Consider the following 25,270-nt stretch of genomic DNA (forward strand, 5'->3'; position numbering starts at 1 on the left):
TGATAAGCGCTTCTAAGCATTCTGAAGCCCATTTCCTCTAAGAGTACAGTGTTTGTCAGAGGGATGTGAAGAGATTTTATGGTTTTCCTCGCAGGGAATCTTTTCTAAGGTTCTCTGTTATCGGTTGTAGGGATTCATCTCCTACCTCCCTTTTCAGATCGACGATATACTTTCATGTTCCAATACCTCTGCTGATACTTTTTTCAGTACTGGTTTGGCTATCTGCTATATGTGGATGGGTGTCTTTCGGTAAGTATGTTTTTCTTATTTAAGACACTGTCAGCTATGGTTTGGCGCTTTATGTATTAATATAAAGTTTTAAATATAGGTATTTTACTTATATTTGCCATGAGTCAGGTCTATGTATATTTCCTTTTGCAGACTGTCAGTTTCAGTTTGGGAAGCATGTTTAGGAAGTTATTTGTCTTACCTGGGGTATAGTCTTTTTTTTTTCAAATTGACTGTTTTTTTTTTTTTTAATTTCGCAGGCAAAATTAGGCTTGCGAGGGCGCAAAATGCTGTTATTTATTGCGTCATTCTTGGCGCGAGATTTTTTTGGCGCGAAGGTACGTCTTTGATGACGCAAGTTCATAATTTTTGCCGTCTTAGTTGACACCAGGGTTCCTTGCACGAGGTTGCGTCTGTGATGACACAAGTTGCGTCATTTCTGGATGTTGTTGGCGTAAAAAAAAGTTTCAACTTCCTGTTGCGTCATTTCTGGATGTTGTTGGCGTAAAAAAAAAGTTTCAACTTCCTTTTGCGTCATGCGTCATACTTGGCGCCAAAAAATTTTTGTTTATTTTTTCACCCCACTTCCTATATGCCTCTTGCCTTCTATGTGCTCAGAGGGCTATGCTGTTTGCATTTTTTCCTATTTCTGAAACTGCCATATAAGGAAATTGTAAATTTTGCTTTAATGTTGTTTTTTATTTTACATTTTACTAGATGTCGAAATCTGATCCTGTCTCATAAGCAACTGTTGGTACCCTGCTGCCTGATCACAGTTCTACCAAAGCTAAGTGTATCTGTTGTAAATTAGCTGAGATTATATCTCCAGCTGTAGTATGTAACAGTTGTCATGATAAGCTTTTGCACGCAGAAAACATTTCCATCAGTACTAGTACAGTTTCTGTTTTCCCTTCAACATCTAATGTACATGATATCCCTGTTGATATGAAAAATTATATTGCTGATGCGATACAGAAGGCTTTGTCTGCTATTCCGCCTTCTAATAAACGTAAAAGGTCTTTTAATCCTTCTCTTAAATTTGATGAAATTTCTAATGACCGACAACATACTGAAATATCTTCCTCTGATGAGGATCTCTCTGATTCAGAAGATCCTACCTCAGACATTGACACTGACAAATCTACTTATCTTTTCAAGATTGAGTGTATTCGTTCCTTGTTAAAAGAAGTGTTGGTTACTTTGGATATTGAGGAGTCTAGTTCTCTTGATATCAAAACTAGTAAACGTTTAAATTCTGTTTATAAACCCCCTGTGGTTACACCTGAGGTTTTTCCAGTTCCTGATGCTATTTCTGATGTGATTGCTAAGGAATGGGTTAAGCCTGGTACTTCTTTCATTCCTTCTTCTAGGTTTAAAAGGTTGTAACCTTTGCCAGCGGCTAGATTAGAGTTTTGGGAAAAAATCCCAAAAGTTGATGGGGCTATTTCTACTCTTGCCAAAGTACTACTATTCCTATGGAAGACAGTACTTCTTTTAAAGTTTCTTTAGATAGGAAACTTGAATCTTATATAAGGAAAGCTTATTTATATTCTGGCTATCTTCTCAGGCCTGCCATTGCTATGGCTGATGTTGCGGCTGCATCAACCTTTTGGCTGGATAGCTTAGCGCAACAGGAAACAGATCCTGATTTGTCTAGCATTGTTCATTTGCTTCAACATGCTAATCATTTTATCTGTGATGCTATTTTTGATATCATAAAAATTTATGTTAAATCTATGTTTTTAGCTATTTTAGCTAGAAGAGCTTTATGGCTCAAATCTTGGAATGCTGACATGGTATCTAAGTCTAGATTACTATCTCTTTCTTTCCAAGGTAACAATTTATTTGGTTCTCAGTTGGATTAAATTATTTCAACTATCACTGGGGGGGGGGGGGGGGGAGTTTTTTTCCCTCAGGATAAAAGATCTAAGGGTAAATCTAAATCTTCTAATCGTTTTCGTTCTTTTCGACAGAACGAAGAACAGAAAACCAATCCTTCCCCTAATGACTCTGGTTCCAATTGGAAACCTTCAAGTTGGAATAAATCCATGCCATTTAAGAAACCAAAGCCAGCCCCCAAGTCTGCATGAAGGGGCGGCCCTCGATCCAGTTCAGCTGGTGGGGGGCAGATTGAAATTATTCCAAGACATTTAGGCAGATTCTGTTCAAAATCAGTGGATTGCGAGTATTGTGTCACAAGGGTATCGAATAGTATTCAGAGTAAGACCTCCTGTAAGAAGATTCTTTCTCTCTCACGTTCCAGCAAATCCAGCGGATGCTCAGGCTTTTCTGAAGTGTGTTTCAGATCTAGAGCTTTCAGGGGTAATAATACCAGTTATGTTTCAGGAACAGGGTCTGGGGTTTTATTCAAATTTATTCATTGTCCCAAAGAAAGAAAATTAATTCAGGCCAGTTCTGGATCTGAAGTTTTTGAATTGTTTTCTAAGAGTCCCAACTTTCAAGATGGTGACTATAAGGACTATTTTGCCTTTTGTTCAGCAAGGTCATTATATGTCCACGATAGACTTACAGGATGCATATCTTCACATTCCAATTCAGACCACTATCGGTTTCTGAGATTCTCTTTTCTAGACAAGCATTACCAATTTGTCGCTCTTCCATTTGGCCTAGCAACAGCTCCAAGGATCTTTTTGAAGGTTCTCGGTGCCCTTCTATCTGTAATCAGAGAACAGGGTATTGCGGTGTTTCCTTATTTGGACGATATCTTGGTACTAGCTCAGTCTTTACATTTAGCCGAATCTCACACGAATCAACTAGTGTTGTTTCTTCAAAGACATGGTTGGAGGATCAATTTACCAAAGAGTTTCTTAATTCCTCAGACAAGGGTCACCTTTTTAGGTTTCCAGATAAATTCAGTGTCCATGACTCTGTCCTTAACAGACAAGAGACGAATGAAATTGGTTTCAGCTTGTCGAAACCTTCAGTCTCAATCATTCCCTTCAGTGGCTATGTGCATGGAAGTTTTAGGTCTCATGACTGTAGCATCGGACTCGATCCCCTTTGCTCGTTTTCACATGAGACCTCTACAGCTTTGTATGCTGAATCAATGGTGCAGGGATTATACCCAGATATCACAATTGATATACTTAAATCCCAACTCTCTCTGACTTGGTGGTTAGACCATCATTGTTTAATTCAGGGGGGCCTCTTTTGTTCGTCCTACCTGAACTATGATCACAACAGATGCAACTCTTTCAGGTTGGGGAGCTGTCTGGGGATCTCTGACAGCAGAAGGGATTTGGAAACCTCAAGAGGCGAGGTTACCAATCAATATTTTAGAACTCCATGCTATTTTCAGGGCTCTTCATGTTTGGCCTCTGTTAAAGAGAGAGCCATTCATTTGTTTTCATACGGACAGTATCACAACTGTGGCATATGTCAATCATCAGGGTGGGACTCACAGTCCCCTAGCTATGAAAGAAGTATCTTGGATACTTTCTTGGGCAGAATCCAGCTCTTGTCGAATTTCTGCGGTGCATATCCCAGGTGTAGACAATTGGGAAGCGGATTATCTCAGCCGTCAGACCTTACATCCGGGGGAGTGGTCTGTCCATCCAGATGCATTTTGTCAGATTGTACAGATGTGGGGTCTTCCAGAAATAGATCTGATGGCTTCTCATCTAAACAAGAAACTTCCCAGGTTTCTGTCCAGGTCCAGGGATTCTCAGGCGGAGATGGTGGATGCTTTAGCAGTTCCTTGGTTTTACCAACCTGCTTATATCTTTCCGGCTCTAGTTCTTCCAAGAGTGATCTCCAAGATCATTATGGAACAATTGTATGTATTTCTGATAGCACCACCATGGCCTCTCAGGTTTTTGCATGCGGATCTTGTTCGGATGTCCAGTTGCCATCCTTGGCCACTTCCTTTAAGACCAGACCTTCTGTCTCAAGGGCCGTTTTTTCCATCAGGATCTCAAATCGTTAAACTTGAAGGTATGGAAATTGAACGCTTAGTGCTTAATCGTAGAGGTTCCTCTGACTCAGGGATTAATACTATGCTACAGGCTCGTAAGTCTGTTTCAAGGAAGATTTATTATCGAGTTTGGAAGACCTATATTTCATGGTGTTCTTCTCATAAATTCTCCTGGATTTTTTTTGTTGTTCTTTAATTAATGTGTGTATATGTTGTGTGTGTGTATATGGTGTCTGTGTGTATGGTGTGTATATGTTGTGTGTATGGTGTCTGTGTGTATATGTTGTGTGTGTGTATATGGTGTCTGTGTGTATATGTTGTATGTGTGTATATATGTTGTGTGTGTATATATATATATATATATATATATGTTGTTTGTGTTTGTGTATATACTGTATGTTGTGTGTGTATTTACTGTATGTTGTGTGTGTGTATATATATATATGTTGTGTGTGTTTGTGTATATACTGTATGTTGTGTGTGTGTATATATATATATATGTTGTGTGTGTGTGTATATGTGTGTATGTTGTGTGTGTTTATATATGGTGTGTGTGTATTTGTTGTGTGTATATATATATATATATATATATATATATATATATATGTTGTGTGTGTGTGTGTATATGTGTGTATGTTGTGTGTGTTTATATATGGTGTGTGTGTATTTGTTGTGTGTATGTATATTTATATATATATATATATATATATATATATATATATATATATATATATATATATATATATGGTGTGTGTGTGGTATTTGTTGTGGGTGTGTGGATATATATATGTGTGTATGTGTGTGTGTATATATATATATGCTGCTTGTGTCTGTACTGACATTAGTGCTGCTTGTGTCTGTACTGACATTAGTGCTGCTTGTGTCTGTACTGACATTAGTGCTGCTTGTGTCTGGTCTGACAGCGCTGCTTGTGTCTGTACTGACCTTAGCGCTGCTTGTGTCTGGTCTGACATTAGTGCTGCTTGTGTCTGGTCTGACATTAGTGCTGCTTGTGTCTGTACTGACCTTAGCGCTGCTTGTGTCTGGTCTGACATTAGTGCTGCTTGTGTCTGGTCTGACATTAGTGCTGCTTGTGTCTGGTCTGACATTAGTGCTGCTTGTGTCTGTACTGACATTAGTGCTGCTTGTGTCTGGTCTGACATTAGTGCTGCTTGTATCTGGTCTGACATTAGTGCTGCTTGTGTCTGTTCTGACATTAACGCTGCTTGTGTCTGGGCTGTACTGACATTAGCGCTGCTTGTGTCTGGGCTGTACTGACATTAGCGCTGCTTGTGTCTGGGCTGTACTGACATTAGCGCTGCTTTTGTCTGGGCTGTATTGACATTTGCGCTGCTTGTGTCTGGGCTGTTCTGACATTAGCGCTGCTTGTGTCTGGGCTGTTCTGACATTAGCGCTGCTTGTGTCTGGGCTGTTCTGACATTAGCGCTGCTTGTGTCTGGGCTGTTCTGACATTAGCGCTGCTTGTGTCTGGGCTGTATTGACATTAGCGCTGCTTGTGTCTGGGCTGTTCTGACATTAGCGCTGCTTGTGTCTGGGCTGTTCTGACATTAGCGCTGCTTGTGTCTGGGCTGTTCTGACATTAGCGCTGCTTGTGTCTGGGCTGTTCTGACATTAGCGCTGCTTGTGTCTGGGCTGTTCTGACATTAGCGCTGCTTGTGTCTGGGCTGTTCTGTCATTAGTGCTGCTTGTGTCTGGGCTGTTCTGACATTAGCGCTGCTTGTGTCTGGGCTGTTCTGACATTAACGCTGCTTGTGTCTGGGCTGTTCTGACATTAACGCTGCTTGTGTCTGGGCTGTATTGACATTAGCGCTGCTTGTGTCTGGGCTGTATTGACATTAGCGCTGCTTGTGTCTGGGCTGTTCTGACATTAGCGCTGCTTGTGTCTGGGCTGTACTGACATTAGCGCTGCTTTTGTCTGGGCTGTATTGACATTTGCGCTGCTTGTGTCTGGGCTGTTCTGACATTAGCGCTGCTTGTGTCTGGGCTGTTCTGACATTAGCGCTGCTTGTGTCTGGGCTGTTCTGACATTAGCACTGCTTGTGTCTGGGCTGTTCTGACATTAGCGCTGCTTGTGTCTGGGCTGTATTGACATTAGCGCTGCTTGTGTCTGGGCTGTTCTGACATTAGCGCTGCTTGTGTCTGTACTGACATTAGCGCTGCTTGTATCTGGGCTGTACTGACATTAGCGCTGCTTGTGTCTGGGCTGTTCTGACATTAGCGCTGCTTGTGTCTGGGCTATTCTGACATTAGCGCTGCTTGTGTCTGGGCTGTTCTGACATTAGCGCTGCTTGTGTTTGGGCTGTTCTGACATTAGCGCTGCTTGTGTCTGGGCTGTTCTGACATTAACGCTGCTTGTGTCTGTACTGACATTAGTGCTGCTTGTGTCTGTACTGACATTAGTGCTGCTTGTGTCTGTACTGACATTAGTGCTGCTTGTGTCTGTACTGACATTAGTGCTGCTTGTGTCTTTACTGACATTAGTGCTGCTTGTGTCTGTACTGACCTTAGCGCTGCTTGTGTCTGTACTGACCTTGGCGCTGCTTGTGTCTGGTCTGACATTAGTGCTGCTTGTGTCTGGTCTGACATTAGTGCTGCTTGTGTCTGTACTGACATTAGTGCTGCTTGTGTCTGGTCTGACATTAGTGCTGCTTGTGTCTGTACTGACATTAGTGCTGCTTGTGTCTGGTCTGACATTAGTGCTGCTTGTGTCTTTACTGACATTAGTGCTGCTTGTGTCTGTACTGACATTAACGCTGCTTGTGTCTGTACTGACATTAGCGCTGCTTGTGTCTGGGCTGTTCTGACATTAGCGCTGCTTGTGTCTGGGCTGTTCTGACATTAGCGCTGCTTGTGTCTGGGCTGTTCTGACATTAGCGCTGCTTGTGTCTGGGCTGTTCTGACATTAGCGCTGCTTGTGTCTGGGCTGTTCTGACATTAGCGCTGCTTGTGTCTGGGCTGTTCTGACATTAACGCTACTTGTGTCTGTACTGACATTAGCGCTGCTTGTGTCTGGGCTGTTCTGACATTAGCGCTGCTTGTGTCTGGGCTGTTCTGTCATTAGTGCTGCTTGTGTCTGGGCTGTTCTGACATTAACACTGCTTGTGTCTGTACTGACATTAGTGCTGCTTGTGTCTGTACTGACATTAGTGCTGCTTGTGTCTGTACTGACATTAGTGCTGCTTGTGTCTGTACTGACATTAGTGCTGCTTGTGTCTGTACTGACATTAGTGCTGCTTGTGTCTTTACTGACATTAGTGCTGCTTGTGTCTGGTCTGACAGCGCTGCTTGTGTCTGTACTGACCTTAGCGCTGCTTGTGTCTGGTCTGACATTAGTGCTGCTTGTGTCTGGTCTGACATTAGTGCTGGTTGTGTCTGTACTGACATTAGTGCTGCTTGTGTCTAGTCTGACATCAGTGCTGCTTGTGTCTGTACTGACATTAGTGCTGCTTGTGTCTGGTCTGACATTAGTGCTGCTTGTGTCTGGGCTGTTCTGACATTAGCGCTGCTTGTGTCTGGGCTGTTCTGACATTAGCGCTGCTTGTGTCTGGGCTGTTCTGACATTAGCGCTGCTTGTGTCTGGGCTGTTCTGACATTAGCGCTGCTTGTGTCTGGGCTGTACTGACATTAGCGCTGCTTGTGTCTGGGCTGTTCTGACATTAGCGCTGCTTGTGTCTGGGCTGTTCTGACATTAACGCTGCTTGTGTCTGGGCTGTTCTGACATTAGCGCTGCTTGTGTCTGGGCTGTATTGACATTAGCGCTGCTTGTGTCTGGGCTGTTCTGACAGCGCTGCTTGTGTCTGTACTGACATTAGCGCTGCTTGTGTCTGGGCTGTACTGACATTAGCGCTGCTTGTGTCTGGGCTGTTCTGACATTAGCGCTGCTTGTGTCTGTACTGACATTAGTGCTGCTTGTGTCTGGTCTGACATTAGTGCTGCTTGTGTCTGTACTGACATTAGTGCTGCTTGTGTCTGGTCTGACATTAGTGCTGCTTGTGTCTGGTCTGACATTAGCGCTGCTTGTGTCTGGTCTGACATTAGCGCTGCTTGTGTCTGTACTGACATTAACGCTGCTTGTGTCTGGGCTGTACTAACATTAGCGCTGCTTGTGTCTGGGCTGTACTGACATTAGCGCTGCTTGTGTCTGGGCTGTACTGACATTATCGCTGCTTGTGTCTGGGCTGTATTTACATTAGCGCTGCTTGTGTCTGGGCTGTTCTGACATTAGCGCTGCTTGTGTCTGGGCTGTTCTGACATTAGCGCTGCTTGTGTCTGGGCTGTTCTGACATTAGCGCTGCTTGTGTCTGGGCTGTTCTGACATTAACGCTGCTTGTGTCTGGGCTGTATTGACATTAGCGCTGCTTGCGTCTGGGCTGTTCTGACATTAGCGCTGCTTGCGTCTGGGCTATTCTGACATTAGCGCTGCTTGTGTCTGGGCTGTTCTGACATTAGCACTGCTTGTGTCTGGGCTGTATTGACATTAGCGCTGCTTGTGTCTGGGCTGTATTGACATTAGCGCTGCTTGTGTCTGGGCTGTATTGACATTAGCGCTGCTTGTGTCTGGGCTGTTCTGACATTAACGCTGCTTGTGTCTGTACTGACATTAGCGCTGCTTGTGTCTGGGCTGTTCTGACATTAGCGCTGCTTGTGTCTGGGCTGTTCTGACATTAACGCTGCTTGTGTCTGGGCTGTTCTGACATTAGCGCTGCTTGTGTCTGGGCTGTTCTGACATTAGCGCTGCTTGTGTCTGGGCTGTTCTGACATTAGCGCTGCTTGTGTCTGGGCTGTTCTGACATTAGCGCTGCTTGTGTCTGGGCTGTTCTGTCATTAGTGCTGCTTGTGTCTGGGCTGTTCTGACATTAGCGCTGCTTGTGTCTGGGCTGTTCTGACATTAACGCTGCTTGTGTCTGGGCTGTATTGACATTAGCGCTGCTTGTGTCTGGGCTGTATTGACATAAGAGCGCTGCTTGTGTCTGGGCTGTACTGACATTAGCGCTGCTTGTGTCTGGGCTGTTCTGACATTAGCGCTGCTTGTGTCTGGGCTTTATTGACATTAGCGCTGCTTGTGTCTGGGCTGTATTGACATTAGCGCTGCTTGTGTCTGGGCTGTTCTGACATTAACGCTGCTTGTGTCTGTACTGACATTAGCGCTGCTTGTGTCTGGGCTGTTCTGACATTAACGCTGCTTGTTTCTGTACTGACATTAGCGCTGCTTGTGTCTGGGCTGTACTGACATTAGCGCTGCTTGTGTCTGGGCTATTCTGACATTAGCGCTGCTTGTGTCTGGGCTGTACTGACATTAGTGCTGCTTGTGTCTGTACTGACATTAGCGCTGCTTGTGTCTGTACTGACATTAGCGCTGCTTTTGTCTGGGCTGTTCTGACATTAGCGCTGCTTGTGTCTGGGCTGTTCTGACATTAGCGCTGCTTGTGTCTGGGCTGTTCTGACATTAGCGCTGCTTGTGTCTGGGCTGTTCTGACATTAGCGCTGCTTGTGTCTGGGCTGTTCTGACATTAGCGCTGCTTGTGTCTGGGCTGTTCTGTCATTAGTGCTGCTTGTGTCTGGGCTGTTCTGACATTAACGCTGCTTGTGTCTGGGCTGTTCTGTCATTAGAGCTGCTTGTGTCTGGGCTGTTCTGACATTAACGCTGCTTGTGTCTGGGCTGTTCTGACATTAGCGCTGCTTGTGTCTGGGCTGTTCTGACATTAGCGCTGCTTGTGTCTGGGCTGTTCTGACATTAGCGCTGCTTGTGTCTGGGCTGTTCTGACATTAGCGCTGCTTGTGTCTGGGCTGTTCTGACATTAGCGCTGCTTGTGTCTGGGCTGTTCTGACATTAGCGCTGCTTGTGTCTGGGCTGTTCTGACATTAACGCTGCTTGTGTCTGGGCTGTTCTGACATTAACGCTGCTTGTGTCTGGGCTGTATTGACATTAGCGCTGCTTGTGTCTGGGCTGTATTGACATTAGCGCTGCTTGTGTCTGGGCTGTTCTGACATTAGCGCTGCTTGTGTCTGGGCTGTATTGACATTAGCGCTGCTTGTGTCTGGGCTGTATTGACATAAGAGCGCTGCTTGTGTCTGGGCTGTACTGACATTAGCGCTGCTTGTGTCTGGGCTGTTCTGACATTAGCGCTGCTTGTGTCTGGGCTTTATTGACATTAGCGCTGCTTGTGTCTGGGCTGTATTGACATTAGCGCTGCTTGTGTCTGGGCTGTTCTGACATTAACGCTGCTTGTGTCTGTACTGACATTAGCGCTGCTTGTGTCTGGGCTGTTCTGACATTAACGCTGCTTGTTTCTGTACTGACATTAGCGCTGCTTGTGTCTGGGCTGTACTGACATTAGCGCTGCTTGTGTCTGGGCTATTCTGACATTAGCGCTGCTTGTGTCTGGGCTGTACTGACATTAGTGCTGCTTGTGTCTGTACTGACATTAGCGCTGCTTGTGTCTGTACTGACATTAGCGCTGCTTTTGTCTGGGCTGTTCTGACATTAGCGCTGCTTGTGTCTGGGCTGTTCTGACATTAGCGCTGCTTGTGTCTGGGCTGTTCTGACATTAGCGCTGCTTGTGTCTGGGCTGTTCTGACATTAGCGCTGCTTGTGTCTGGGCTGTTCTGTCATTAGTGCTGCTTGTGTCTGGGCTGTTCTGACATTAACGCTGCTTGTGTCTGGGCTGTTCTGTCATTAGTGCTGCTTGTGTCTGGGCTGTTCTGACATTAACGCTGCTTGTGTCTGGGCTGTTCTGACATTAGCGCTGCTTGTGTCTGGGCTGTTCTGACATTAGCGCTGCTTGTGTCTGGGCTGTTCTGACATTAGCGCTGCTTGTGTCTGGGCTGTTCTGACATTAGCGCTGCTTGTGTCTGGGCTGTTCTGACATTAGCGCTGCTTGTGTCTGGGCTGTTCTGACATTAGCACTGCTTGTGTCTGGGCTGTTCTGACATTAGCACTGCTTGTGTCTGGGCTGTTCTGACATTAGCGCTGCTTGTGTCTGGGCTGTATTGACATTAGCGCTGCTTGTGTCTGGGCTGTTCTGACATTAACGCTGCTTGTGTCTGTACTGACATTAGCGCTGCTTGTGTCTGGGCTATTCTGACATTAGCGCTGCTTGTGTCTGGGCTGTTCTGACATTAGCGCTGCTTGTGTCTGGGCTGTTCTGACATTAGCGCTGCTTGTGTCTGGGCTGTTCTGACATTAACGCTGCTTGTGTCTGGGCTGTTCTGACATTAGCGCTGCTTGTGTCTGGGCTGTTCTGACATTAGCGCTGCTTGTGTCTGGGCTATTCTGACATTAGCGCTGCTTGTGTCTGGGCTGTTCTGACATTAGCGCTGCTTGTGTCTGGGCTGTTCTGACATTAGCGCTGCTTGTGTCTGGGCTGTTCTGACATTAACGCTGCTTGTGTCTGGGCTGTATTGACATGCGAGCGCTGCTTGTGTCTGGGTGGTACTGACAGTGCTGCTTGTGCCTGGGCTGTTCTGACATTAGCGCTGCTTGTGTCTGGGCTGTTCTGACATTAACGCTGCTTGTGTCTGGGCTGTATTGACATACGAGTGCTGCTTGTGTCTGGGCGGTACTGACAGTGCTGCTTGTGCCTGGGCTGTTCTGACATTAGCGCTGCTTGTGTCTGGGCTGTTCTGACATTAACGCTGCTTGTGTCTGGGCTGTATTGACATTAGCGCTGCTTGTGTCTGGGCTGTATTGACATACAAGTGCTGCTTGTGTCTGGGCTGTATTGACATACAAGTGCTGCTTGTGTCTGGGCTGTATTGACATACAAGTGCTGCTTGTGTCTGGGCTGTATTGACATATTAGCGCTGCTTGTGTCTGGGCTGTATTGACATACGAGCGCTGCTTGTGTCTGGGCGGTACTGACTGTGCTGCTTGTGTCTGTTCTGTACTGAGATTAGACGTGTTCGTGTGGTCGCTGCCATCATTTGCTAGTCAAGCTGCCCTCGTGACTATTATTATAACAGCGATATGTAGCTTGGATGCCACTGACCAGCAGGCACCAGGGTAGAGGACACAGAGGGGCCACCTACACATTTTAGAGCAAGAATAAGGTGTTTAAATGAATATGGAATAAAGGGAAATTGTAGGAGCTGTGTATTTTTCCAGTTCTGATTTAGATCATCTATTGCACACAGTTTATCTAAATGCACTTCCGGCAGATCCTTAGCCAGAGTTTGTAGAGTTCCTATATCTCTTGAAGCGGACTTTAAGGACCAAACACATCATGCACCTCCCTCTAATCACAGGAGCTGCCATTTTGGAACCTAAGTTACACTGCAGGTATCTGAAGGAGAGTTACTGCACACGCGCAAACACGTCAGCACTGAAATGTAGTGACAGCTAGAGAACAACATGGCGGCACTCATGACGAGAGGGAAGCGGGGTGTAACCTCAATACTATGCTTATAAATGTGTGTGTTGCTCCTTTTAAGCACCAATCACTGAAGTGATTCCTCCACTCCAAAATCCGACATTACCGTCAGCCCCTGAGGATTATGGGATATGTAGTCTTTGCTAACATCTTGATGTTTTTGTCTCTTTAGAAAATCACTACGTGGCTCTGGATTTCTCAGGTCATGGCCTGTCCTCCCACATGCCCCCGGGGTTGAGATACCAGCATCTGGACTATGTGACGGATGTACACAGAGTAGTAACAGGTGAGAACCAGCTATTCACCATGTCAGCCATAGTTAGGCCTAAAACCAAGAGACAGCTGAGGGTGAGCAGTGCTGCACTGGGTAGTGCCGTCTGTGTGACCTCTAATGGGCACAGGCTGTACATCCCAGTCTTGTTCGTGTCTTGTGCCCCTTACAGAGTTATGGCCACTAACACAGACCCTAGATGATGTGACACCTCTGGCGCCAGCTCCTCCTGAGGTCACATAAGAGTCTGTGCAAAATGCTGCATTTAATAAACTGACCATATTCTTTATTGTTTCCTCAGCTATGGGATGGAAGAAGTTCTCAATTGTAGGACACAGTATGGGTGAGTCACTATAGCACGGAGATTGTCTTGTGACCCAAAGCAGAAACAACCTCTAGCCTTTCCCTGAGAGTCCTGCTGCCACCTGAGGGGTATAGGACAAGCAAAAAATATAGCAACACAGAACTGCAGTGAAAAATGTGTCACCTCCCAACCACAATATAACCTGCTCATACTCCTATGTGCCCACACTATACGCAACCTGCCTATAACGCTCTGAGCCCACACTATACACAACCTGCCTATAACCCTCTGTGCCCACACTATACGTAACCTGCCTATAACCCTCTGTGCCCACACTATACGCAACCTGCCTATAACCCTCTTCTGTGCCCACACTATATACAACCTGCCTATAACCCTCTGTGCCCACACTATACACAACCTGCCCATAACCCTCTGTACCCACACTATACACAACCTGCCTATAACCCTCTGTGCCCACACTATACACAACCTGCATATAACCCCCTGTGCCCACACTTTACACAACCTGCCTATAACTTTCTGTGCCCACACTATACGCAACCTGCCTATAACCCTCTGAGCCCACACTATACACAACCTGCCTATAACCCTCTGTGCCCACACTATACGTAACCTGCCTATAACCCTCTGTGCCCACACTATACGCAACCTGCCTATAACCCTCTGTGCCCACACTATATATACAACCTGCCTATAACCCTCTGTGCCCACACTATACACAACCTGCCCATAACCCTCTGTACCCACACTATACACAACCTGCCTATAACCCTCTGTGCCCACACTATACATAACCTGTCTATAACCCTCTGTGCCCACACTATACACAACCTGCATATAACCCTCTGTGCCCACACTATATACAACCTGCCTATAACCCTCTGTGCCCACACTATACACAACCTGCCTATAACCCTCTGAGCCCACACTATACACAACCTGCCTATAACCCTCTGTGCCCACTCTATACACAACCTGCCTATAACCATCTGTGCCCACACTATACGCAACCTGCCCATAACCCTCTGTGCCCACACTATACACAACCTGCCCATAACCCTCTATAAAGACTAAAAGAAATATCAGAGCGCCAACTATAGAAGGCAGCTGCCTTCTACAGTTGGCGCTCTATTTCTTTTAGTCTTTACATTTTCCCGTTGACCACTAGGGGTCAATCCATCTGAGCTAAGGGTCATTTTCAGCAGGCGCTTGGTGAATTGGTTTTAGAATTTTACCATAACCCTCTGTACCCACACTATACACAACCTGCCTATAACCCTCTGTACCCACACTATACACAACCTGCCTACAACCCTCTGTACCCACACTATACACAACCTGCCTATAACCCTCTGTGCCCACACTATACATAACCTGTCTATAACCTTCTGTGAGAAATATGGAAGGATGAGAAAAGCTCTTCAAATATGCAACTCCACTGCAAACAAACATATGCAACAGTCTATTTCGTTGTTCCCGGGACTTACCCCAAATGAGCTCTACCGCCCCTGTAGTTGCGACTTGGCTGTATGATCTTTACCATAAAGATGCTCTGGATATGCCGGGGGACCTACGTGGTCAAACCGAAACCTTGTCGGTGGGCTAATAGCTCCAAGTAAACGGCACTCACATGAGACTCCAGCAGCGCTTCTGGCTTGCCATACGGACATTCAGCGTCGATCGTGACGTCACAGGATTCGCCGGTCGGGGGGCGGTGCTCTCTGTCTTCACCCGGGTTTACAACAGGATACAGGTGAACAGGGGCTAAAGCGGATCCCAAGCTGGTGTGGATACGAACAATCACAAAGAAGGCAGGATCCAGCTTTAGTGTATAGTAAAATCCAATTTTATTAGGTTTAATTAAAACGCCAAACAGGCTATAGAAACAGCACAAACAGAGTAGGTGTGTGAGCGTGACACCAGGGCTTACATGTTTCGGCCCGCAGCCGTAATCATAGCCATAGGTGTCATGCAGGTGAGTGCATACTTAAAAAGGTAATAGTAAAATGTGATTGGACAAGAATACAAATTCAAAATACGCCCACACTCCACAGGTAGAAAGGGAATTAACCCTTGTTTCCCTTGATATGGAACAACATGTGTAAATACATAAGCAGATCAATATATGTACAAAATAGTATAATCTCCAAAACAACATTAGTAAATGATATGAATGTTAGAAATGTTAAAAACACTGGCCAGATAGACCGCACAGAATACTATGTGAATATAAGAATAGAAGATATACACATATAATATACTGCACTTAATGTACTATACTTCAGAATACGGTACAAAATGTATAATATGTTTACCTCATAACACTTAACACTTCAAATACACAATCTTGTATAGTTTAACCCCTACCTACCAGATAAATATTAATAGAATATGTACTATAGTATCAATGCACCTTAATTTTATATATATATATAATAGTGCTAGTGGCTAGCTGTGGTACTATATAAACCTTATAAATAGTGTATTAGAGGATAAAATAGGAGGATATGGGGAGAAACATAATATATAGTTCGGTTATGAATGAGAGTCAAAAAGGATATGGAATAGGGAAATTAAATAAAAATTAAAATGTAAAAAATGAAAGTAAAAAACGCTGGAATGAAGTGTATGTGCTCAGTAAAAATATATATGCCCTAGAAGTACGGTCCTAGATAGCTAATACTGGGAAAATGTAAGAGAAATATATATATATACACAAACATCACAAATATAGCATGGTAATATCCTGATGATGAGCAGTAGTGCTTAAGGATATTTGTATATACATATACACTACTCCATATGTAGGGCAACATTGAAGTGAAGGTCTATAAACCCATAATTGCAGTAATACCAATAATTACACAGGATGGTAATTGGATAGTACATGAAATGTATAATATGTTATACTATATATTATATAAGGCTGGTGGACATTACAGCAGGGCTAGCTAGTGTGGCTATTCCCAGAAATTAATTAAATCATATCTGGAATTTAATCCTAAAGGAAGTCTAGTTTTTAACGTATAGATCCAATATACTTCCCTTTTGGCAAGTATATTCTCTAAGTTGCCACCCCTCTTCGGCACCTTGGCTTGTTCTATTGCCAGCCATTTAAAAGAATTTAAGCTACATCTGTGTTTAGTGGCAAAATGTTGAACCAGAGGTGTACTTGACGTGCCTTTAGTAATTGTAGAAAAGTGTTCTCTGATACGTGAATTGATGTCCCTCGAGGTTAACCCTACATACTGGATATTACATAAGGTGCATATAATAACGTATATGACATCCGTACTTTGGCAATTGAGGCAAGTTTTAATTGGATATGTCTGACCAGTTGTTGTAGAGGTGAATTCTTTAGTAACCCAAGCAAAATCACAGGGTTTACACTTTTTATGGCCGCATTTAAACATACCTAAATGTTGTAGCCATGAGCTAGTAGGTTGTAATGTCTGTTTGAGTTCTGTTGGCGACAGCATAGATGCTAGTGTGGGGCTTTTTCTGTATGAACACCTGACCCCTTGTTTCACGGTGTCAATCAGCTTATCATCAGCTGCCAGTAGAGGGAAATGTTTCTTAACTATATTACAAATCTGTGAGTATTGTGTACTGTATGTTGTCACAAAGTGTACACCTTGAAAATCACTGTGTGTTTGTTTGGGTTTGTCTTTCAAAAGTTGGTCCCTATCTAGCTTGTCCACAGCTGATCTAGCTTGTTTGATGTGTCTGCGTGTATATTTTCTTTCTTTAAGCCTCTTCTCAAGGCAATCAGCCTCCTGCACATAATCCACAGTGTTGCTACAGTTCCTCTTTAGCCTAGAAAATTGGCCCTTTGCAACAGCATATGATGTATTTTTGGGATGGCAACTGGAAGCGTGCAGGAGGGTGTTGCCGGAGATGGGCTTGCGATATACTTTAGAGGTGATTTGTCCACTACTTTCTCCTGTAAGGCATAGGTCTAAATAATTAATAGACTTTGTGTCTGTAACGTAAGTAAAACTTAAGTTTAAATCGTTATTATTGATCATTTCCATGAAAGACAGTATATCTACAGGTGACCCTGACCAGATAAAAAGAAGGTCATCTATGTAGCGTTTAAAAAAACAAATATGTGATCTGTATGGGTTACTATGGTCAAAGATGTTGTCTAGCTCCCATTTGCCAAGAAATAAATTTGCATAGGAGGGGGCGTATTTCGCCCCCATGGCCGTTCCACATCTCTGAACATAGTATTGCCCTTCAAAGGTGAAAAAATTGTGAGTCAAAAGAAATTCTAGGATTCTCAGAACGTAGTCTTGGAAATCTGGTGTGTATTCTGTATGTGTAGTCAAAAAATACCTAACTGCCTCAATACCTTTATTATGTGGAATTCTGGAATATAGAGAGACCACATCCACTGAAAGCCAGTGATAGTTTGTTTGCCAATTTGTGTCAGTTAGCAAATTGAGTACATGCTTTGAATCCCTGGTATATGACGGTAGTTGGTTAACCAGAGGTTGTAAAATGGCATCAAGCCACTGGGACAATCTTTCAAATAAGGAGTCTATACCGCTAACTATTGGGCGGCCCTTTACATCAGTTAATGATTTATGGACCTTGGGGAACATATGGAACACTGGGATCCTAGGATATTTGACATAAAGATAGTCTGCTGTATTTTCATCCAAAAAACCATGTTCAACACCATCATCTAGGATACCACATAGGAGTTTCTTATACTCATTTGTTGGATTTCTGGGTAAGAGTGAGTAGTCTGAAGGATTACTTAGCTGTCTGAGAGCTTCTGATACATAATCTTTCCTATCAAGGACTACAATAGTGCCGCCCTTATCTGACGGTCTAATCACAAGATTTGGTTGTTGTTGTAATGACCTGAGTGCTTGGGATTGTCTTTTGGTCAGATTATTTGCTGTACTATCTATAGTCTCCTTCAGTTTCTGCAGGTCTGCCTCTACTCGTGCGTGGAATGTCTCTATTATTGGCCCTCTGTTTTGTATCGGGTAGAAGGTAGATTTGTTTTTGAATGAAAAAGCCCTATTCAGTGTTCCAGATGCATTGTTACTCTCTATGGCTAGATTTTGTAGAGATATAAGATCACAGACTTCTGAAAATGTGTTTATACCTGTACATGTTGTAGTGTGGACACTAGTTGATTCAGAGTGGGTGATCTCATATGGAGTGTCTGCAAAATGTTTCTTAAGTGTGATATTCCTTACAAATTTGTTGATATCGATGAGTGTTTGGAAAATGTCAAAGCTTGTAGTAGGTGCAAAACCTAAACCCAGAGACAATACATCTATTTGATCTTTAGTCAATGTAGTTGAGGATAAGTTTACCACACTATTTATTTGTATTTGGTCTGTGTGCGGTTGCCCCGTACAGGGTATCTCTCTTGGCTGTTGTAAGGTGTCCCCCCTATACCCTGCAAAGGTGGACCTATTGGAAAAACCTGATTTAAAAGTAGCATATCTTGTGCCCCTGTGTTCCCAATGTGTGCACTCATTTGTTCATCTGGTCTGTTAGTAGGAACATATTTGGACACAGTATTTTTATCTTTGGATCTTGCTGCTTGTGGTACCAGGCTAGCAGATGTTGTGTTGGGCATACTGGGAGTATTAGAGGCATTAACAATATTGGAGGAAACAGTGGGAACAGTGGGTACCTTTAGAATGCCCTGTTGAGTGTTGGAAATAGTGTTTGTTTGTGTTACTCTGTCTATCTCATTGTCACCACCTGAGTTATATTCGCCACCTGAGTTATATTCATCAGACGATCTGTCTGTATCACTATCAGAGAAGCTGACCTGTTTGTGGTGACCTCTACCATGTCTGCGATTGCCTCTACGGTTTTTGTTCTGTGGTAAGCTTCGTCTATAGTTGGAACGTTGTTGTTTGTTCCAAATATACACTGAGTTTTTCTGGTAATCAGTTTTGTCACGTACAAACTTAATATGTTTGTTTTCCATTATGATTTGCTTACCACGGGCCAAAGACTCTTGCAGGATCTTATCGAATTTGGCAAAATCTGGATCAATACTTCTATTGTTAAACTCAATCTGAAGGGTATCTATCTCTAGTTTGATATCACTTAGTTGCTTTGTCCTATATTGTATTAGTAGTAACATTAATTGGCATGAACATTCTGATAACACTGCATTCCATTTATCAACAAATTCTACATCTGTGGTATCAACCTCAAAAGTAGGAAATTTAAAAATTCTCAGTCCTCTGGGAATCATTTGGGCTTTAAGATATGATTGGAATGTCCAAATGTCCCACTGTGCCTTAGTTTCTTTAAACAGAAGGGTTTCCATAGTATCAAATAAAGTGCTGAGTGAAAGTGTCCCCTTATCCTCAGAAAATATTTTTTCACATTCTGTGGAAAATTCACTACGTGTTGTAGCCGGTCTCAGGGAAAAATATTGTTGTTGTGCTGTTTCTTCCATTATAATTCTATAGCAATCGTATTAATTAAATGTTCACTGTTATAGTGGATAGTCAATATATAGTAGTAAATAGTAAAATAGAGCCCCTGTATTTGTATACTGCAATGAAGAGTTTCTCTGGGTATCACCAGTAATACCCCAAATAAATGAGAAATATGGAAGGATGAGAAAAGCTCTTCAAATATGCAACTCCACTGCAAACAAACATATGCAACAGTCTATTTCGTTGTTCCCGGGACTTACCCCAAATGAGCTCTACCGCCCCTGTAGCTCATTTGGGGTAAGTCCCGGGAACAACGAAATAGACTGTTGCATATGTTTGTTTGCAGTGGAGTTGCATATTTGAAGAGCTTTTCTCATCCTTCCATATTTCTCATTTATTTGGGGTATTACTGGTGATACCCAGAGAAACTCTTCATTGCAGTATACAAATACAGGGGCTCTATTTTACTATTTACTACTATATATTGACTATCCACTATAACAGTGAACATTTAATTAATACGATTGCTATAGAATTATAATGGAAGAAACAGCACAACAACAATATTTTTCCCTGAGACCGGCTACAACACGTAGTGAATTTTCCACAGAATGTGAAAAAATATTTTCTGAGGATAAGGGGACACTCTCACTCAGCACTTTATTTGATACTATGGAAACCCTTCTGTTTAAAGAAACTAAGGCACAGTGGGACATTTGGACATTCCAATCATATCTTAAAGCCCAAATGATTCCCAGAGGACTGAGAATTTTTAAATTTCCTACTTTTGAGGTTGATACCACAGATGTAGAATTTGTTGATAAATGGAATGCAGTGTTATCAGAATGTTCATGCCAATTAATGTTACTACTAATACAATATAGGACAAAGCAACTAAGTGATATCAAACTAGAGATAGATACCCTTCAGATTGAGTTTAACAATAGAAGTATTGATCCAGATTTTGCCAAATTCGATAAGATCCTGCAAGAGTCTTTGGCCCGTGGTAAGCAAATCATAATGGAAAACAAACATATTAAGTTTGTACGTGACAAAACTGATTACCAGAAAAACTCAGTGTATATTTGGAACAAACAACAACGTTCCAACTATAGACGAAGCTTACCACAGAACAAAAACCGTAGAGGCAATCGCAGACATGGTAGAGGTCACCGCAAACAGGTCAGCTTCTCTGATAGTGATACAGACAGATCGTCTGATGAATATAACTCAGGTGGCGAATATAACTCAGGTGGTGACAATGAGATAGACAGAGTAACACAAACAAACACTATTTCTAACACTCAACAGGGCATTCTAAAGGTACCCACTGTTCCCACTGTTTCCTCCAATATTGTTAATGCCTCTAATACTCCCAGTATGCCCAACACAACATCTGCTAGCCTGGTACCACAAGCAGCAAGATCCAAAGATAAAAATACTGTGTCCAAATATGTTCCTACTAACAGACCAGATGAACAAATGAGTGCACACATTGGGAACACAGGGGCACAAGATATGCTACTTTTAAATCAGGTTTTTCCAATAGGTCCACCTTTGCAGGGTATAGGGGGGACACCTTACAACAGCCAAGAGAGATACCCTGTACGGGGCAACCGCACACAGACCAAATACAAATAAATAGTGTGGTAAACTTATCCTCAACTACATTGACTAAAGATCAAATAGATGTATTGTCTCTGGGTTTAGGTTTTGCACCTACTACAAGCTTTGACATTTTCCAAACACTCATCGATATCAACAAATTTGTAAGGAATATCACACTTAAGAAACATTTTGCAGACACTCCATATGAGATCACCCACTCTGAATCAACTAGTGTCCACACTACAACATGTACAGGTATAAACACATTTTCAGAAGTCTGTGATCTTATATCTCTACAAAATCTAGCCATAGAGAGTAACAATGCATCTGGAACACTGAATAGGGCTTTTTCATTCAAAAACAAATCTACCTTCTACCCGATACAAAACAGAGGGCCAATAATAGAGACATTCCACGCACGAGTAGAGGCAGACCTGCAGAAACTGAAGGAGACTATAGATAGTACAGCAAATAATCTGACCAAAAGACAATCCCAAGCACTCAGGTCATTACAACAACAACCAAATCTTGTGATTAGACCGTCAGATAAGGGCGGCACTATTGTAGTCCTTGATAGGAAAGATTATGTATCAGAAGCTCTCAGACAGCTAAGTAATCCTTCAGACTACTCACTCTTACCCAGAAATCCAACAAATGAGTATAAGAAACTCCTATGTGGTATCCTAGATGATGGTGTTGAACATGGTTTTTTGGATGAAAATACAGCAGACTATCTTTATGTCAAATATCCTAGGATCCCAGTGTTCCATATGTTCCCCAAGGTCCATAAATCATTAACTGATGTAAAGGGCCGCCCAATAGTTAGCGGTATAGACTCCTTATTTGAAAGATTGTCCCAGTGGCTTGATGCCATTTTACAACCTCTGGTTAACCAACTACCGTCATATACCAGGGATTCAAAGCATGTACTCAATTTGCTAACTGACACAAATTGGCAAACAAACTATCACTGGCTTTCAGTGGATGTGGTCTCACTATATTCCAGAATTCCACATAATAAAGGTATTGAGGCAGTTAGGTATTTTTTGACTACACATACAGAATACACACCAGATTTCCAAGACTACGTTCTGAGAATCCTAGAATTTCTTTTGACTCACAATTTTTTCACCTTTGAAGGGCAATACTATGTTCAGAGATGTGGAACGGCCATGGGGGCGAAATACGCCCCCTCCTATGCAAATTTATTTCTTGGCAAATGGGAGCTAGACAACATCTTTGACCATAGTAACCCATACAGATCACATATTTGTTTTTTTAAACGCTACATAGATGACCTTCTTTTTATCTGGTCAGGGTCACCTGTAGATATACTGTCTTTCATGGAAATGATCAATAATAACGATTTAAACTTAAGTTTTACTTACGTTACAGACACAAAGTCTATTAATTATTTAGACCTATGCCTTACAGGAGAAAGTAGTGGACAAATCACCTCTAAAGTATATCGCAAGCCCATCTCCGGCAACACCCTCCTGCACGCTTCCAGTTGCCATCCCAAAAATACATCATATGCTGTTGCAAAGGGCCAATTTTCTAGGCTAAAGAGGAACTGTAGCAACACTGTGGATTATGTGCAGGAGGCTGATTGCCTTGAGAAGAGGCTTAAAGAAAGAAAATATACACGCAGACACATCAAACAAGCTAGATCAGCTGTGGACAAGCTAGATAGGGACCAACTTTTGAAAGACAAACCCAAACAAACACACAGTGATTTTCAAGGTGTACACTTTGTGACAACATACAGTACACAATACTCACAGATTTGTAATATAGTTAAGAAACATTTCCCTCTACTGGCAGCTGATGATAAGCTGATTGACACCGTGAAACAAGGGGTCAGGTGTTCATACAGAAAAAGCCCCACACTAGCATCTATGCTGTCGCCAACAGAACTCAAACAGACATTACAACCTACTAGCTCATGGCTACAACATTTAGGTATGTTTAAATGCGGCCATAAAAAGTGTAAACCCTGTGATTTTGCTTGGGTTACTAAAGAATTCACCTCTACAACAACTGGTCAGACAAATCCAATTAAAACTTGCCTCAATTGCCAAAGTACGGATGTCATATACGTTATTATATGCACCTTATGTAATATCCAGTATGTAGGGTTAACCTCGAGGGACATCAATTCACGTATCAGAGAACACTTTTCTACAATTACTAAAGGCACGTCAAGTACACCTCTGGTTCAACATTTTGCCACTAAACACAGATGTAGCTTAAATTCTTTTAAATGGCTGGCAATAGAACAAGCCAAGGTGCCGAAGAGGGGTGGCAACTTAGAGAATATACTTGCCAAAAGGGAAGTATATTGGATCTATACGTTAAAAACTAGACTTCCTTTAGGATTAAATTCCAGGTATGATTTAATTAATTTCTGGGAATAGCCACACTAGCTAGCCCTGCTGTAATGTCCACCAGCCTTATATAATATATAGTATAACATATTATACATTTCATGTACTATCCAATTACCATCCTGTGTAATTATTGGTATTACTGCAATTATGGGTTTATAGACCTTCACTTCAATGTTGCCCTACATATGGAGTAGTGTATATGTATATACAAATATCCTTAAGCACTACTGCTCATCATCAGGATATTACCATGCTATATTTGTGATGTTTGTGTATATATATATATTTCTCTTACATTTTCCCAGTATTAGCTATCTAGGACCGTACTTCTAGGGCATATATATATTTTTACTGAGCACATACACTTCATTCCAGCGTTTTTTACTTTCATTTTTTACATTTTAATTTTTATTTAATTTCCCTATTCCATATCCTTTTTGACTCTCATTCATAACCGAACTATATATTATGTTTCTCCCCATATCCTCCTATTTTATCCTCTAATACACTATTTATAAGGTTTATATAGTACCACAGCTAGCCACTAGCACTATTATATATATATATAAAATTAAGGTGCATTGATACTATAGTACATATTCTATTAATATTTATCTGGTAGGTAGGGGTTAAACTATACAAGATTGTGTATTTGAAGTGTTAAGTGTTATGAGGTAAACATATTATACATTCTGTACCGTATTCTGAAGTATAGTACATTAAGTGCAGTATATTATATGTGTATATCTTCTATTCTTATATTCACATAGTATTCTGTGCGGTCTATCTGGCCAGTGTTTTTAACATTTCTAACATTCATATCATTTACTAATGTTGTTTTGGAGATTATACTATTTTGTACATATATTGATCTGCTAATGTATTTACACATGTTGTTCCATATCAAGGGAAACAAGGGTTAATTCCCTTTCTACCTGTGGAGTGTGGGCGTATTTTGAATTTGTATTCTTGTCCAATCACATTTTACTATTACCTTTTTAAGTATGCACTCACCTGCATGACACCTATGGCTATGATTACGGCTGCGGGCCGAAACATGTAAGCCCTGGTGTCACGCTCACACACCTACTCTGTTTGTGCTGTTTCTATAGCCTGTTTGGCGTTTTAATTAAACCTAATAAAATTGGATTTTACTATACACTAAAGCTGGATCCTGCCTTCTTTGTGATTGTTTATAACCTTCTGTGCCCACACTATACACAACCTGCCCATAACCCTATGTGCCCGCACTATACACAACCTGATGATAATCCTATGTGGCTGCACTATACACAACCTGCTGATAATCCTATGTGGCTGCACTATACACAACCTGCTGATAATCCTATGTGGCTGCACTATACACAACCTGCTGATAATCCTATGTGCCCGCACTATACACAACCTGCTGATAATCCTATGTGGCTGCACTATACACAACCTGCTGATAATCCTATGTGGCTGCACTATACACAACCTGCTGATAATCCTATGTGGCTGCACTATACACAACCTGCTGATAATCCTATGTGGCTGCACTATACACAACCTGCTGATAATCCTATGTGGCTGCACTATACACAACCTGCTGATAATCCTATGTGGCTGCACTATACACAACCTGCTGATAATCCTATGTGGCTGCACTATACACAACCTGCTGATAATCCTATGTGGCTGCACTATAAACAAC

At 42.4% G+C, this 25,270-nt stretch overlaps 1 protein-coding gene across 1 annotated transcript in view; it reads left to right on the forward strand.

Annotated features, from left to right (window-relative positions):
• The window catches only part of SERHL2 (serine hydrolase like 2), a 109,241-nt gene that overhangs the window by 34,329 nt on the left and 49,642 nt on the right, over positions 1-25,270 (forward strand). Inside the window, exons 4-5 of the mRNA XM_053721331.1 lie at positions 12,725-12,838; positions 13,125-13,166. Coding sequence (XP_053577306.1) covers positions 12,725-12,838; positions 13,125-13,166 — 156 coding nt within the window. The remainder of the gene's footprint in view (positions 1-12,724; positions 12,839-13,124; positions 13,167-25,270) is intronic.

The sequence above is a fragment of the Bombina bombina genome, chromosome 7 (assembly GCF_027579735.1).
Source record: "Bombina bombina isolate aBomBom1 chromosome 7, aBomBom1.pri, whole genome shotgun sequence".
Classification (NCBI taxonomy): domain Eukaryota; kingdom Metazoa; phylum Chordata; class Amphibia; order Anura; family Bombinatoridae; genus Bombina; species Bombina bombina.